At 40.6% G+C, this 15,078-nt stretch overlaps 1 protein-coding gene across 5 annotated transcripts in view; it reads left to right on the top strand.

The window, feature by feature from the left end:
* Positions 1-13,745, top strand: part of LOC137448281 (U6 snRNA-associated Sm-like protein LSm5) — a 36,267-nt gene extending 22,522 nt beyond the window's left edge. For 4 of the 5 annotated variants that reach the window (XM_068152611.1, XM_068152610.1, XM_068152612.1 and 1 more), the window contains 10 exons: positions 178-346; positions 1,715-1,875; positions 4,006-4,196; positions 5,597-5,703; positions 6,401-6,499; positions 7,361-7,429; positions 10,464-10,559; positions 10,844-10,871; positions 12,018-12,090; positions 13,465-13,745. In XM_068152611.1, the coding sequence (XP_068008712.1) occupies positions 178-346; positions 1,715-1,875; positions 4,006-4,196; positions 5,597-5,703; positions 6,401-6,499; positions 7,361-7,429; positions 10,464-10,559; positions 10,844-10,871; positions 12,018-12,090; positions 13,465-13,497 (1,026 nt within the window). In that variant the 3' untranslated portion in view covers positions 13,498-13,745. Of the gene's footprint in view, positions 1-177; positions 347-1,714; positions 1,876-4,005; positions 4,197-5,596; positions 5,704-6,400; positions 6,500-7,360; positions 7,430-9,673; positions 9,764-10,463; positions 10,560-10,843; positions 10,872-12,017; positions 12,091-13,464 lie in introns of those variants that run through there. The other variant, XM_068152613.1, reaches the window with a different exon arrangement.
* Positions 13,746-15,078: the final 1,333 nt, after the last annotated feature.

Here is a 15,078-nt window from a genome sequence, read left to right as displayed (position 1 = left end):
TTTGTTCTGAGACATTATCTGTTTTCTTTCGCTAGTTGCTTCTGGTTTACTTTTCTACATCTTTAATTCTGTGTAAACAGCACTCTTGCAAATAAGTCAGTAGTTCTTTTTACTTGTCAATGCTGCTGTAACATGTTCTCAAATGTATGAGTCTGACAATATTTTTGTGCCTTATAGCATTTAGCAGAGTCCTTGCTGCATGGTATTCTCAATAAACTTAAGGCTCAGAAGAGTGCCACTAATTACAATTTCAACCAGGCTCTGTGTCGAGTCTATACAGGAATTTGTCACCAGCTGGGAGATTTGGAACGAGCTCGCCTTTTCTGCTATAGCCTCCTTAAAGAAGGTATAGTGTGGCTTAGGGGGTGCATAGCTTAAATACATTGCTTGTCTTTGCTCTGGTGTTTCAGGATGTTTGTTTGTAGAAACAAGCAAACAGAAATCCTGAGAAAGAGACATTTTCTTTAGAACCTTTTTCTGTAGTGCAGTGTAGACTATTCTAAAAAAAAATCTTCCTTTCTTGCAGTTCCTCCACACCTGTCTCACTTTGGTGATGACCTAAGCTCTTAGTTTACTACTATTACTACTCTTAGTGATCTACTGTTGCACTTAGGATCCTCTGCTTTCATTTTAGAATCCTCTGTTTTCTCCTCCAGAGAGGTGATTCTGACACTTTGCTCTGGTGAGACCTTACCTGGAGTGCTGTGTGTAGGTCTGGAGCCCTCAATATAGGAAGGATGCAGACCTGAAGTGGGTCCAGAGGAGGGCCACGAGAATGGTCAAGGGGTTAGAGCACCTCTGCTACAAGGACAGGCTGAGGGAGGTTGTTCAGCCTGGAGAAGGGGAGGCTCCGAGGAGATAGTGCAGCCTTCCACTATCTGAAGGGGGCCTACAAGAAGGATGAAGAGAGACTGTTTATTAAGGCCTGTAGCAACAGGACAAGGGGCAATGGCTTTGAGCTGGAGAAGAGCAGATTTAGATTGGATGTTAGGAACAAGTTCTTTACTATGAGGGTAGTGGAACACTGTAACAGGTTACCCAGGGAGGTAGTTGAGGCTCCTTCCCTTGAGATATTCATGATGAGGCTCAACAAGTCCCTGGGCAGCCTGGTCTATTTGGGGATGTCCCTGCTGACTGAGGGGAGGTCAGACTAGATGAGCTTTAGAGGTCCCTTCCAGCCCTATGATTCTATGATTTTTGCCTAGTATACTCCAGTAACAAATGAGTAATCAGTGCTCATTTGTTACTGGAGTGTACTAGGTAGACTTCTGGAGTAGAATCTTTCTGTTTCATTTCATCCTAAAATAATCCAGTTGCAATCATGTGAGACTTGTCTCTTAGTAAAATAAAGCATAGTAAGAAAGATGGAGGGTAACCTCACAATGCAAAAGGAAAGGTTTTTTGGCACTGCTGTTACACAGTGAAGTCCAGTGAAGCCTTTTTTTAATGTTTGTGTTTTCTTAAAGAGAGAAGTTACAATAAGGCAGGTGGTTTTGATGAGGATACTTTTGTTTATTTATTTTTCCCTTGGGTCCTTTTTCTTATCTCAGGACTGCAGTGTGCTAGTATGACTCCCCTTTCTGGACTGCAGTTGTGTGACTTCTGTGCTATCTTTCCTAGTTATCTTGCTGAAAACTGTACAAGCTTCTAATGCCTGAGGATGTCCTCTTTGTTTTTAAAAACTGTTTTGTTCTTCTGTTTTTTTTCCCCTTAGGCTTTCCAGACTCAGAAAAATTGACATTATTTATCACAAATGTATGGTCTGACATATTTGTCTTCCAAGGTGCAATTAACAAAGCTATGCAATTAGTTGTCCGGCAGAATGCAAGCAATGACACGCTGTCCTGTTTGGGTGCTTACCTCAATTGGGAACAGGTAATATCTGCTTTCGTTGTCACTATCAGCTTTTGTCTGCATTGATTGCTTTGGCTGAATCAAATCAAGCAGTTTATTTCTGCTGAAGGATGTGAAGATACCCTGTGAATCTCCCCTGAGTCTGTACAACTAATGCTGCTTCAGACCTTTTTCCCATGTTTGTCTAGACCCTACTGGAGTAGAGCACTTTCCTTGTTTGCCCTGTTAAATTAAAATCCCTCTATTAAACATTAAAACATTGTTGTTAAAATTTGCCTGGAATCTGTTTTGACTATGGAATTAGTCTTTCTGTAGAACTATGACACTGGTGTTCTTTGAGGTTTCTTTTGGTTTGGTTTGTTGATTGATTATTATTTTTTTTACACATATTGGGTTTGTCTGTCTTTTCTGTGTAATAGGTAATTCTTTATCATAGTTAATTTCAGGATGAACTTGTCTCTTTTTACTCATGATCTTTCTGTGAGGGGGACTGTAAATAGCTGTGTATCACCAAAAGAATGTCAGCCAATTAATTTAATAAGCAGTTGGCATGATCACTTCAGTGATGCCAGGAGGATGGTCAGTGTGAAGGACTTACTGAGGTTTGATTTTAAGTCTTTGAGTGCTTGCACAACTCTTAATTCCTGTTGGTTTTCAGCAGGCGTATGTTAACCATCCTGAAAAGGTTGTTGTTGCAAAGAGGAAAAAGTGGGACACAGTTGATATCAGTAGGAGCAAATTACTATCTTGCAGATGGAAAGCTGGAGGTCCTTTGCCTCTGGAGAAGGAGTTTGTGTGTTTGCTGGAAGGCCAGGGCCCTGGGAGTTTTGAAAGCTCTGCATTAATGACAAGCTTGCTGGTGGAAGTGCTATAGTTCTGTAAATATCAAGTGAGCAAAGTCATCTTCATTCATAGCTCATCTGTTCCCTATCCTGACATGCTGCTCCACAACTGGGTTTTGTTTTGGGTTTTTTTTAGATCTGAAGCTATCCCTGAACTTAATATGGTACCACTGGAACTGCATGCAGGTCTACAGTAGAATTAATGAAGAGGGCATGGATTTGTCTGTTTCATTTTTTTATAATGTCACAGTTGTGATACAGCATTAAGCTCTGATATTCAGACTTACACTGTACTGCAATCCCTGTTTACTAGAGAATTTGTGTCCTCCATTAGAACTTTCAATCTCATGCCAGTAGAGATGCACACAAGTGTGTCCCAGGAAACGTTCCTTGAAGTACTGTTTGCACTCACATGACCTAATTTATCTATGGATCTCTATGAAATGTGAGAGCTGCTGCAGCTGGGGAGAGCAAGCTCAGGAATTTCTTTATTGATGATTGCAGGTGACATCCTATCAGAAAGATGTTTTTTACTTAGGTGGAAATACAGGGACAAATTTCAAGTGGATTGTGGTCGGCAGTCTATTACACACATAATACGTGAGGATTATTCTGCTTAAGTAAAGCTCACAAAGAATTGAGGATTTAATTCTTGGTGAAATTATGCCATTTTAGTGACTTGCACCATTGCAGAATTTGCCAGTTAGAGGAGCTTTTGTACCAAGAAGCTATGCTGAGCACAGTGTGTTTATGTGATAAGCCTAAATACTTCAGTTATTCAAAGGATGTTTGGTTTTAAATTCCCTTGCTTGCCCTAGCTATCTGACTAGCAAAACTGTTTCAGATGACATATTTGCAGTTAATACTGCCTCAACTATTGTAAGTACTTGCTTGGAAATTAGCCTCTAAGGAGCAATAAACAGCAACAAATTCCAGCATCAGAAAATAATGTTAAAACCCCTAAACTTTGAAAGTGAGCAATGTTGGTCTGATCTTCCTGCACTCAGAAAACTTTTCTGACCTTAAAGCTTATTGAGAGAAACAAAAATCCCCAAGTTGTAGCAGAGAGTGGTTGTAAGGTTTCTGGGTATTGTTGGTTAGGATTTTTCACTCTCCCTTTAGTAGAAGCATCAAAGCAAATACCCAGTACTTGAAGCTTTTAGTTCATATACTCCTTTTGTTTGCTTTAAGTCAAACCCCAAAGCTGAATTTGAGGTGTAAGATGCTGTGGTCACCTAGAATCAAATGTGTCTAAAGAGTTTGTTTCTGAGTTCTCATGCATTAAGATCATCACCTTCTAAAATTTCAGAGTTCCTCTTTAGATGCTGTTACTATGGTCTCAAACCTGCTTTTAGAAATGCAGTCATGTCCAAAAGTAGAATTTCAGCTGAGTGAGTGGTATGGAGAAGATCTGAGTGAAAATGCTTGGCAGTACATATTTGCTGTTGATCTACTCTGCTCTCACCTGAAGTGGGACTGGACACATGACAATGTTATAAGGTATTGTGGCAAGCAGTTCTTTCATATGCTTTTCTGTGTGGTTTCTTTTGTTGTTCTTTTTTTCCCCCCAAATTTGAGACATTATAATTTAGCTTTTAATGTAATGAAACATTGCATAGATACATAGAAATGAGGGCACTTCAAGCAGGTGAGACCTAGACTACTGTGTTTGTGTGTCTTATTTTAAGATAGAATGAGTGATTAGTGAGGAAATGTATGATTTTATGGTACAGAGCCAAGAAATGAACCCCGTTAGAACTGCTTTTAAAACAGCTGTTTGTGGACAATTGTGAAAGATGTTGAGGCAAATTGCTTTCAGCTAAGCAAAATGACTGTCTTCATCTGAACCTAATTTTTTAATTCCCCTCCCCACCATCACTAGAAGATGAGAGTAGGACTTTTGATAGGTAAATAGCACTCTTTCAGCACTGACAGTGAAATGTAACCATGCTCATTAGTAAACTGTCTTGATTTCAGTCTGCTTTTAATTCTGAAATCATGGTAATACTTAGATTCAATGTCTTACGTTTCCTTTGAACCCTATAATTCAGTGTTTGGACTGCTGCTATACTCAGCCTGGTTTGAAAGACTTCATTTTGATACCCAACCTGATTTTTGATACCCACCCTGATCTGACAGCCACTACTTTTTGTCTAGAGGCTGCATAACTTAGTATAATCTCCAAAAATAGGGTATTCATTTAACTGTACCCTACCAATCATTGAGTATAAAGTAAATGTAAATAACTTAAAATCATAATCTTTTTTTTTTTTAATACAAGTTCCATGCTTTTAAATAGTGAATAAGTTATTTTTAGTGAAATACTTTAAAAAATAAATACAATTTGGCTTCAGTGAAAGGATGTCTAGAACCATGCAGAGTTGATGGTGTGGAGCTGTGCTGATAAGAAGTAACTAGGTCTCTTAGCATCATTTTAAGGATGAATGAAGTCTCATGTTGGGACTTTTCATATTTAAAAGTAAATATCAGATCCTACTTGTAACATTCAACCTATGAATTTTCAGTCATATAAAGTCTCAGCGTGACATTTGAAGGCAGCGTGATTTCATATACAGCTGCTAAATCTGTGGAGTAAGTTCTGGACTTTAGGTAAAGAATGTTGCAGGGGAATGAATGGATGGTGACAGGAATACTGTTCTGGACAGGAATGATTCCTCCACAAAGTTAGTTTGATTGTTTGGGTTTAAAATGTACTTTACATTACTTGTATTTGTGAGTGTTTGAAATATGGAGAGTTTCCCTAGAAGGTGAATTAAAGATGCAAGTGGAGCTGTGGAAGTAGATGGTAAACAGAAAAACTAATCACATTTGTTACTCTGTAACTGTGTACCATCCCTTTGTGCAGCAACTGGATTTTCACATTCATTTGTCTTTCACAGCAAAGTGCTTTGGCCTTCTATGGATAAATGGATAAAGAAGAGAAAGGGGCATGAAACTGCTCAGTCCATTCCAGATAGTGTTATAGCATCAATACTCAGGCTGATTGGTAAGTAGTCTAAACTTTTGGGTGAACTTCTAAGTATTTCAATGGAAATGTCAGCCTGCCTGGAAAGTGAAGTACTTCTACCTTGTTGTTTTTCCTTTTTTTCCCCTTTCCTTAAAAATTTTCACCTTAAATACCAAACTTTCACAATGCTAAACAGATATTTTCTGTTTGCCAGCCTGTAGAAAGTGTGTACATGAGTTTTGAGAGATGCGAGTCTAATTTCACAGTAACAAATGCCAACATGGTTTATGCATTTAAAAGCAAATCATCTGTAACTACCTAGCAAAGTGTGTAAAGTAAGGATTTATATGCTACATAATACCTCTTCCTGCAACTTTAATTTAAAATCATTTGTTTGGGATCTAGATGGCATTCAAGGAAGAGTTAAAATTTGGATTTCAATAGATCATTTCAGTATGTAGCCTGTATAGTATTATTTATGAAACAGAAACTGCATTCTCTGAGAGTTTTACACTCCCACCTGTGGGAGGTTGATCAATCTGATGAAAAATACATTAAGGTGTTAAGTCTCAAAAGGAGCAGCAAGTACACATGTTGCTCCCAAGAAAACATGACTAAGTTTTATGAATGACATTTGCATTTATACTTGATATTTCAACAGAAAAACAGTAAGTCTAAAAATGAGGAAGTCAGCTCTCCAAATGTCAGATGCATAGTAACCTTGGTTTTCCTTCAGGTCGATTGAGCCACATAGGTGTGAAGGAAGGATGTCTTGCTGCAGTGAAGAATATTAGCTCTGTAATTGGACTGTTTGTACAGCACGCAAAAGAGGAAGGTAATGTCTGTTCAGAGGAACTTCAGTGTAAGGTCTGCAATGTCAAGTTTTGCCAGTGTATGGAGAGCATGCACAAATTAGGGCACACGTGCCAAAGCAGCCTGCTTGTGCAGTTTTATGTCAGTGCATAACAGTGCAAAGAGTTTGAGTCCCTTTCTCTTCTGAAGTTAATGAAGTGTGAGTATTACCTTCTGTTTGCGACAGAGAACAACATCAAGATAGTTTCAGGCACCTTGGAATTATGATGCTTTGTGTAATAGCATATCAGCTGCCTCAGAGGACTTAAAGGGTGACCTTCGCTTGAGCAGTAATAGCTCATTTGTTCAGCTCATGCTGAAGCTTCCTGCTAGCAAGGTGGTTGTACTGGGTGAGGGCTGCAAGACAGTCCAAATTCCTGAGTGAAACAAAGCAAAACAATTAGAGCAGCAAAGTCTCCATTGCTGAGTTATTCTGGCTATTAAAACACATTTTTCAGTGGAGCATTGACTGAAGTTACGGAAACATTTTGAATAGCTTCTCTCTGCCATCCCCAGTTCTTCCAGGTGTGTCTGTTTCAGGCTGTTTTCATAGAAGTCTGACCACCCTTAACTGGAGTGAAATCACTAGGGATTAAATTTTTTTAATGTCCCTGGAATGCTAAAAACCTGCTGAATTCAGAAAACTGGAAAGGGCTAGCATAAAATGAAATGTTGTGGAATTTGTGTGCAGGTTGTCATTTTGCTCTGGTCTAGTTTCAGGAATCTCAATTGTTGACGTGTTTTAATTCCGATTTTTGAACTATTTTCTTTAGATGCAGGTTTCCCCAAACCATGATTGCATAGCAGAGTTTCTGTAAGCTGATTCGTTTTTAACTTTTTGCAGGTGTTCCCTGGGGTGTGCAGCTGGCAGCTGTGTATTCACTGTGTGACTTAGGTTCAAGCAATCCAGAAGGTATTGTTGAGACCATCCAAGCTTGGAAAGCAACAGTTGTTAACAGTGTCCCTCCGGCTGTCTCAGATAGCATAGCTGAAATCACTTCTTTGTGTAAAATGGAGCTGAACTGAAGTCTAGGGAAGTGGACTGATCTAAAGGAAGAAGTGCCTTATTTTACTAAGCAGTAATTAGCTGCAGTTTTAAAGGGGACACACCACATTGTGGGTTTTTACAGTTTTAACAGAATCTCTGATCACTCACAGCAAGCTGAAATATGTTGACTCTTCTGTTTGAGGGAAGAGGTTAAAAAAAATAAACAGACAAAACCAAAACAAATAGAAAACAAGCTTGATTTTTCATAATAACTCATCATTGATCTGCAAAAAACAGGACATCTTTGACTCCTGAGATGGTTGCTGGTTTGATGTCAGTAAAATTTAGTCATAGTTTCATTATTTTAGTTCCATTGGTTTGGAGCATGGACTGTTTGATACAACAGAAGCTTGAGCCTGGCTGAAAAACCTGGCTGTTATTTTGTACTGTATTTATAAAGTAACTGTCTAGATAGCAGAGCCTTGCCCAGATTCTGCTTTATTTTGCTTGAGTAGTCTCATAACCTTAATTTAAAATACTCGTGTATGACAGGTAGGAAGTGACTTTTTGTGTAACAATCTTGTATAGAGTAACAGAGATAAGAAATCTCTGAACTTGTATATATGGTATATTCTGATAATGTGTCTCACATTTGATATTGTTCCACTTGGGGAATTTTGTGTATGTAAATAGAAAGTTGGTTCAAAGAAAAAGTTCACTTTTCTAATGATTGCTTCACTACGCTCTGTGTTTTTATATCTTTCATAATAAAAGAAGCAAACACTGTTGCTTCTCGTCATTCTTTAACACAGAACTAACTGTTGGTCCTGTCTTACATAAGTAGTACTTTGGGAGCAATCACCTGTGAGGTCATTTCACATTTCACTGAATAACCTAACACTGTTGTATAGCAATGTCCATAACACTGCAGTTCTGGCCGCTGGAAAGAGGACATATTGCATCACTCCAGAATTTTCTGGTGTGCTTTGGGGGCTGGGACATAGTTCTAAATATTGATTTTAAATTTCTATTCCATGCACATTCCCCTTCAATTATATCTACATGAAGGGGTGGTAGTGGGACCTAGACTCCACCAGAGCATTGATGTGGTGTCAGTCTTTTTTTGTTTCCCCCTTTCTCTTTTGATTGTAGAAAAGGCCAAATGGCTTTTAGTCTGATGAGCCAACTGTGAACTTGGATAATGAAGTCTTTAAACCCAGAGAGAACTGGACAACATACAGTACACACCTGATTGTTTCTCCTGTCTGTTGTTGTCTTTGCAGGCACATGCATGCTTTCAGGATTGTCTTCATTCAGTTCAGTATCTCCAAGTTTCAGCAAACCCTTTGCAAGTTCTTCTGGGTCTTGTAAACTTTTTTGGCACCTGACAACCACTTTGTGTTTCTTGGTCCTCACAACAGTTTGTGAGTTGCTACATGAGCTGCAGGCAGGCTTTAGTGTGGGGTTTTTTTTTTATCAAACCCTCTGAAACTGACGTAAATAAGTACACATTTTACTGTAGAAATACCCACTACCAGTTTGAATGGGGGTCTGGTTTTGTGAGGTACCCCAGCACCCAACCACACCCATCTCTGTCCTCAATTGCTTTCTCATCACAGTGGGTGAGATTGCTGCACTGCATACCAGGGGAAAGAATCTGTTTTGAACAACAGTGAGATAGGCTCTGCTGGAATTTGTTTATTCCTGAGGGAAAGTGGACAATCTGGGATAAAACAGCAGAGAAAGTAGCTCAGAAGCATGTACCCAGGCTGAAATTGTATCTCCCCAGGGAGAATATCAAATGGAATCCTGATAAAGCTGATGAAGGGGAGACTCTAAAGGAATACCAGAACTTGATTCTGTATGGAATTAAAAATTGATTTGAAAAAACAAATTGTGTTAGGGAGCTCAAAAATGGAAAGATTTGAATTCAGAGGAATCTGTTTAAGTCTTCCCAGATGATCCCCTGGTTACAATTAAGCTGGAGAATGAAGCACAAAGTTGATTGGTTGTGGAGCCCCTAATTCAAGTGATAAACTTGCTGACACCTAGAGAGAAAAAAAAACCACCAAAACACACACACACACACACAAAAACACACTAGGGAGGAAGGATGGCTCTGCCATCGTCTCGTCAGGTCTGCTCACTGGCCCCCGCGAGCGGCCTTTCACATCCGCGGGAAGCGATAGCGATTGGTTCGGTCTGGGTCCAACATGGCGGCCAACGCGACCACCAACCCCTCACAGCTCTTGCCGCTCGGTGGGTTCCGTCGCCACTCTGCTGTGCCCTTGGCCTCCGGGCTGAGGCTAGGGTGGTGAAGGCCGGTTTTGTGGCCTGCGGGCGGGCAAGAAAGTAAAGGCCATTTGCGGGCACCTCTGGGTGGCCCGAGCGCGGCGCTTGGCGGGAAGCTCGAACGGAGCGAGTTGTGGCTACGCTTCTTGGCGTTATGGACTGGCAAAGGAGAAGGTCGCAAGTGTTGGGGGCTGAGGGGCATGGCCGACCTCCTGGCTCTTTAATTCTGCGTCTGCCGGAGTCCGTGTGGTCTCCCCTTGCTGAGGAGCCGCTCCCGGCGGTCCCTGCGCAATCCCTGCCCGCGGTAGGGAAGAGGCACTGGGATGCGACGCTCTCCGGAGCGGGCAAGCACCGGGCAGGCGGCTCTGGGCCGTGGTTTGGGTGCAGAGGAAAGGCGGCTGCGGAGGACTGTTTGGTGCTCGGTGGTCGCAGGGAAATGAACTGCCCGGCAACGACAGTGAGGTGTCCTCAGGGGAACGTGTTTCTGCAGCATTCCAGCCTGTTGCCTCAGGAACTTGGTTTTGCACTAGCAGCACTAAAGCGTGCAAGGAGAATTTGTTTAATCTTTTCCCCTCCTTTTTGTGGGTTGTACCAATGTCTGTGGTAATTAGTGCTTCACCAGGGTTTATTCTGTAGAGCAATGTCACGTTTGTTTTTTTCCTTACAGAGCTCGTGGACAAATGCATAGGTTCACGCATACATATTGTGATGAAGAGTGATAAAGAAATCGTTGGAACACTTCTAGGATTTGATGACTTTGTCAGTATCTTTTGGTGGAAATTTTTAAGGCCCTCCACTTCAGCTCATTCATTTCTTGCTTTTGAGAGTTCAGTTCACTTTCTGTATGGATTTGTGTTATTGATAATTACACTTTTATTTTACAGATAAAAGCATGTATATAAAATGAAAATAACATGAAATATGTTGACTTTAAAATTCTGGACCTTTATTTGACAGGTTGGACTTGATGATCTTTGAGGTCTCTTCCAACCTTGGTGATTCTGTGATTCTATGATTCTATGATTTTCCTTGAGTCTGAATTTTCAGATATGGTGTTAGAAGATGTTACAGAATTGTAAGTATTATTTCTGTCTCTTGATGCCATTTAATGTTTGATTTCTTAAGGAAAAGCACTGTGCAAGATCTGTAAAGAAAGTGCTTTTATACTTTTGGAATACCTGCCCATTGAATGGTTTATAGAATAGAATAGAACCCAGAGGGTGATTCAGGACATGTTACAGAGTAGCTCTTGCATGATTCATACTCACAATCAGGTTCCTTATTTGTAGCTTTAATTTGGCATGGGTTGTGTGTTGAACTTTCCCTTAGCTTGTTTGCTTTTACATTTATCTAAGGTCTAGGCAAAGATTTTTAAAGGTGACAAACTTAAGGAAAAGTATGTATTAATTTGTCATGCCATGTTGCTGTTTGGGTATTGGTGGATTTCAAGACATTGCCAAGATTCAGAAGCTGAATCTCTTACTGAGCAGAAAACTACAATGGATCTTCTCAGTTGCTAATTAGTTTTCCTTACTCAGGTGAGGAATGTGTCAAGATTATGCTGCAATGTGGCTGATTTTTTTGTTAGTTACAACAACTGTCATCTAAAGATTTATGTGAGTTCTGTAAACAAAACTGGAATCATACCAATGGATTTCTGGGGTGCATTAAGAAGAGTGTGACCTCAAGGGAGGTTCTCCTCTTCTACTCTGCCACAGTGAGTCCATGTCTGCAATAGTAGAGTCAGTGCTGGGCTCCCCAGTTTGAGAGAGACAGGGAACTACTGGGGAGAGTCCAGTGGAGGCTGCAAAAATGCTGAGGGGCCTGGAGCATCTCTTTGAGGAGGAAAGGCTGAGAGACCTGGGGGTGTTTAACATGGAAAAGAGCAGCCTGAGAAGGGATCTTCTCAATGCTCACCAAAAGCTAAAGGGTGGGAGGCAAGAGGATGGGCACAAACTAGGACACAAGAAGTTCCAGCTAAACATGAGAATGAACTGCTGTGAGGGTGCTGAAGCCTTGGAGCAGGCTGCCCAGAGAGGTTGTGGAGTCTTCTCTGGAGATTCCAAACCCACCTGGGCATTGTGATCCTTGGCAACCTGCTGTGGGATGATCCTGCTTAACAGGGGGTTTGGATTAGGTCTCCACCCTCTACTAGTCTGTGATTCTGTGATCATTGTCCCTGTTAATGTGTTCTTACTTATTTTTCCTAATGCTGCTTCAGTGAGATTACACCTGAGGGCAGAAGAATCACAAAGCTAGACCAGATTTTGCTAAATGGAAATAACATCACAATGGTAAGTGATCATGGTTAAAAGGCTGCCCGCATTTATTTTCAGTGTTTGACTTCAGCTACTTCAGGCTAAGCCTTCCTGATACTTCTGTTACATATGATACGTTAAAGTGGATTCTGGGGCATGTGAATGATGCTGGAAGAGTGATGTAATTGCCTTACTTGGTACATGTTACAGTTTTTTAAAAAATGAGAAGAGCATGGCCCCAATTTTATTTTGGTGTTTTTTCTGTTCTTCAGATGTGCTTTATTAGTCACTCTGCAGGCTGCCTCACACTTTTAACTTGTGTTTCCCTGCATAAGTGTGTGAGCTGCAATACATTTTCTGCTTGCAGCAGTTTGGGTGCTTAGGGGTTCATCAAGTCATTTGGTTATTCTGATACCATTTGATGCCCAGACTGCTGTACCTTTACAGGCTCTGATAAAAACCCTGGAGGTATGGTTGTCATGATCATTATGCATTATGCCAAATCAGAAGTGCTACAACTTTCAGCTTATCATGTGCAGATAGTACTGAAACACTAATTAAATATTGTGATTCTCCATCCCTAAGCCTAAACACCACAGACTCAGACACCATAGTAGTGTTTTGCTTGCCAGCTAATGATTCTTTCAGCATGACATTGATAGCTTTCTGTATGAGATCTTGAGTGTCTTTTGGGGTCTCATCTTCCCACATCAGGAAGACTGTGATTCAGATCTTTTTTTTTTTTTGCCTTTCAGTCCCCAAACCAGTGAAGCTCTTTGTCTTTAGAAGTTCCCAGCTAATTATTAAGAATATATTAGTAAAAGGAGTGGTTATTCTTTTCTTTTTTCCCTTATTCATGTTTTTAAATCTGGTGTGGGTTGGGTTTTTTGTTGTTGTTTGGGTTGGTTTTCTTCTGTTGTTCAGTTCTTTGCTTTCTTCACAGGAGAATGTTGTGCTGATTGACTCCCTACTGCCTGTAGAGGGGTTCAGGTTCTTTATTAGTTTCTGTGCTCTGCTTGGCAATAGAAGTTAGAAAGAGGAAACCATCTTCCCAGTATCGTTCCCAGCATGTGCTGTGTCATTTTAAGAATGAGCTTTAGTGTTTCTAGATAGAATCATGTTCTTGAAGTGATTAAACAAAGCCAGAAACCAAAATATGCATTATGGAGGAAGTCCTTTGTGTTTTGTTACACATTCTTTACATGTTTGAGATTATTTTGGGCTTGTGCTTCTCTGTCAGTAACTGAGTTCCTCTGTTGGGAGAAGATTGGATTGAATCTAAAAGAATACTCTCCTGGTCTACCACAAAGTCTCCATCTGCTAAAATGCTGTAAGGCAAGAAGTGTCACACATGGATTTGTAAAGCTGAGATCTATGGCACTAACACAAAATTATCTTATTCTTTTGTAGCTGGTTCCTGGAGGAGAAGGACCTGAAGTATAAATTAATACAGTTGTCATCTATGAAGACACATGGGAAAAGTATGAAGAGAGCTTTTGGCTTGTGGATATTTTGGTTGTGGGTTGTTTGTTTTGTTTGCGCACTCTTGCAGTTGACATTTGATAGAGGACAAGGATTTCCTCTTCAGGAAAGGTGCATTGCTGATGATACTCGTGACTTTGTGTGATAAAATCCTGAATGTCTTGTAAAGACTTTGGTCTGGTCTGAATAAAAGACACTCTTTTTTTACAGTGTTCTGTTACCTAAGTGCTCAAGTCAGGTAGTTTTAATGCTGGTTAATTGAATGGGAAAAAAATAGTTAAGTTTCAGTTGCTGTCATTCTTCAGTTTTTCTACATCTGTTGTATTCATGCCTTGTGCCTATATAAAACACAAGTCATAAGCCGAGAGATTGCTGTTCTTTGGAGTACAGGCAGATGCTAAGCTGGATCATTTATTTAAACACTGCTTCAGACTCTGTCACCAGAAACCATGTGGTAGTGTTGTAGAATTTTGTGCTGTAGAATTCTGAAAGCTCTTCAAAGTGGAGCAGTCCTGATGCTCAGCAAACTTTGGTTCTGCTGTCCTTGAGGTTCATCTCTCTTGGGCTTTTGCTTGGTGGATACATATTCTCACAGTAAAGGCACTGTAATGGTATTTAGCAAGTGAGACCAGAGAAGACCAGACCTAGTTCATGCCCAAGGGCTTAAAAAACAACCACACAAAAAATAGCTGGTGCTGGTGTTTCTCATTAATATCAGTGGTGACTCCATTTTCACCACTGAGTGTTGCTATGTATACTTAATTAAATCTGGAGCTGCTCATGCCTGCTTGTGTAGTTTGAAGGACTCATTTCAGAGTGAATGTTCTGGCTGCATCTGTTCTCGTGTGGTATAACAACTTGACAGATACTGGAGGCAGCTGCTACATAGGAGAATTTCTGTAAAGTAAAGAATTGATGTTATTGTTTTGTCATAATGGACAGAAAAATAACTGATTCTGTATTATGCCCACTGCGTCTTATGCTTCCCTAATGCACCACTCAAGTGATTTCTGTGTGCAGATGTCTTTGGAGGAGTCACAGGTGCTTGCTGTTACTGTAGGGGCAAGCAGAATGCAGTGCAGGCTCACAGACACAGGATATAGAATCATAGAGTGGTTTGGGTTGGAAGGGACCTCTGTCTAGTCCAACTTCCCTGCAGTCAGCAGGGACATTGTCAGGTTGCTCAAGAGTTTTATCCATCCTGACCTTGAGTATCTCCAGGGATGATACCTCAATTACCTCCCTGGGCAACTTGTTCCAGTATTAGGAACAAGAAAGAACTTGTTCCTAACATTCAATCTTAATCTACTCTAATTTCAAACTGTTGCCCCTCATCCTCTCACTACAGACCTTTGTAAACAGTCCCTCTCCAGCATTGTTGCCCACTTCAGGTACTGGAAGGCTGATATTAGGTCTCTCCAAAGGCTTTTCTCCAGGCTGAACAGCCACAGCTTCCCCAGCCTGTCCTTGTAGCAGAGGTGCTTCAGCCCCCTGATCACTTTTGTGGCCCTCCTCTGGACCAGCTCCATCAGGTCCATGCTC

Source organism: Melanerpes formicivorus, unplaced genomic scaffold (genome assembly GCF_026170545.1).
Source record: "Melanerpes formicivorus ecotype bairdi unplaced genomic scaffold, bMelFor1.0.p_v2 SCAF_24, whole genome shotgun sequence".
Classification (NCBI taxonomy): domain Eukaryota; kingdom Metazoa; phylum Chordata; class Aves; order Piciformes; family Picidae; genus Melanerpes; species Melanerpes formicivorus.
The sequence above is the reverse complement of the archived record's forward strand: the minus strand, read 5'-3'. Positions and strand labels throughout refer to the sequence as shown.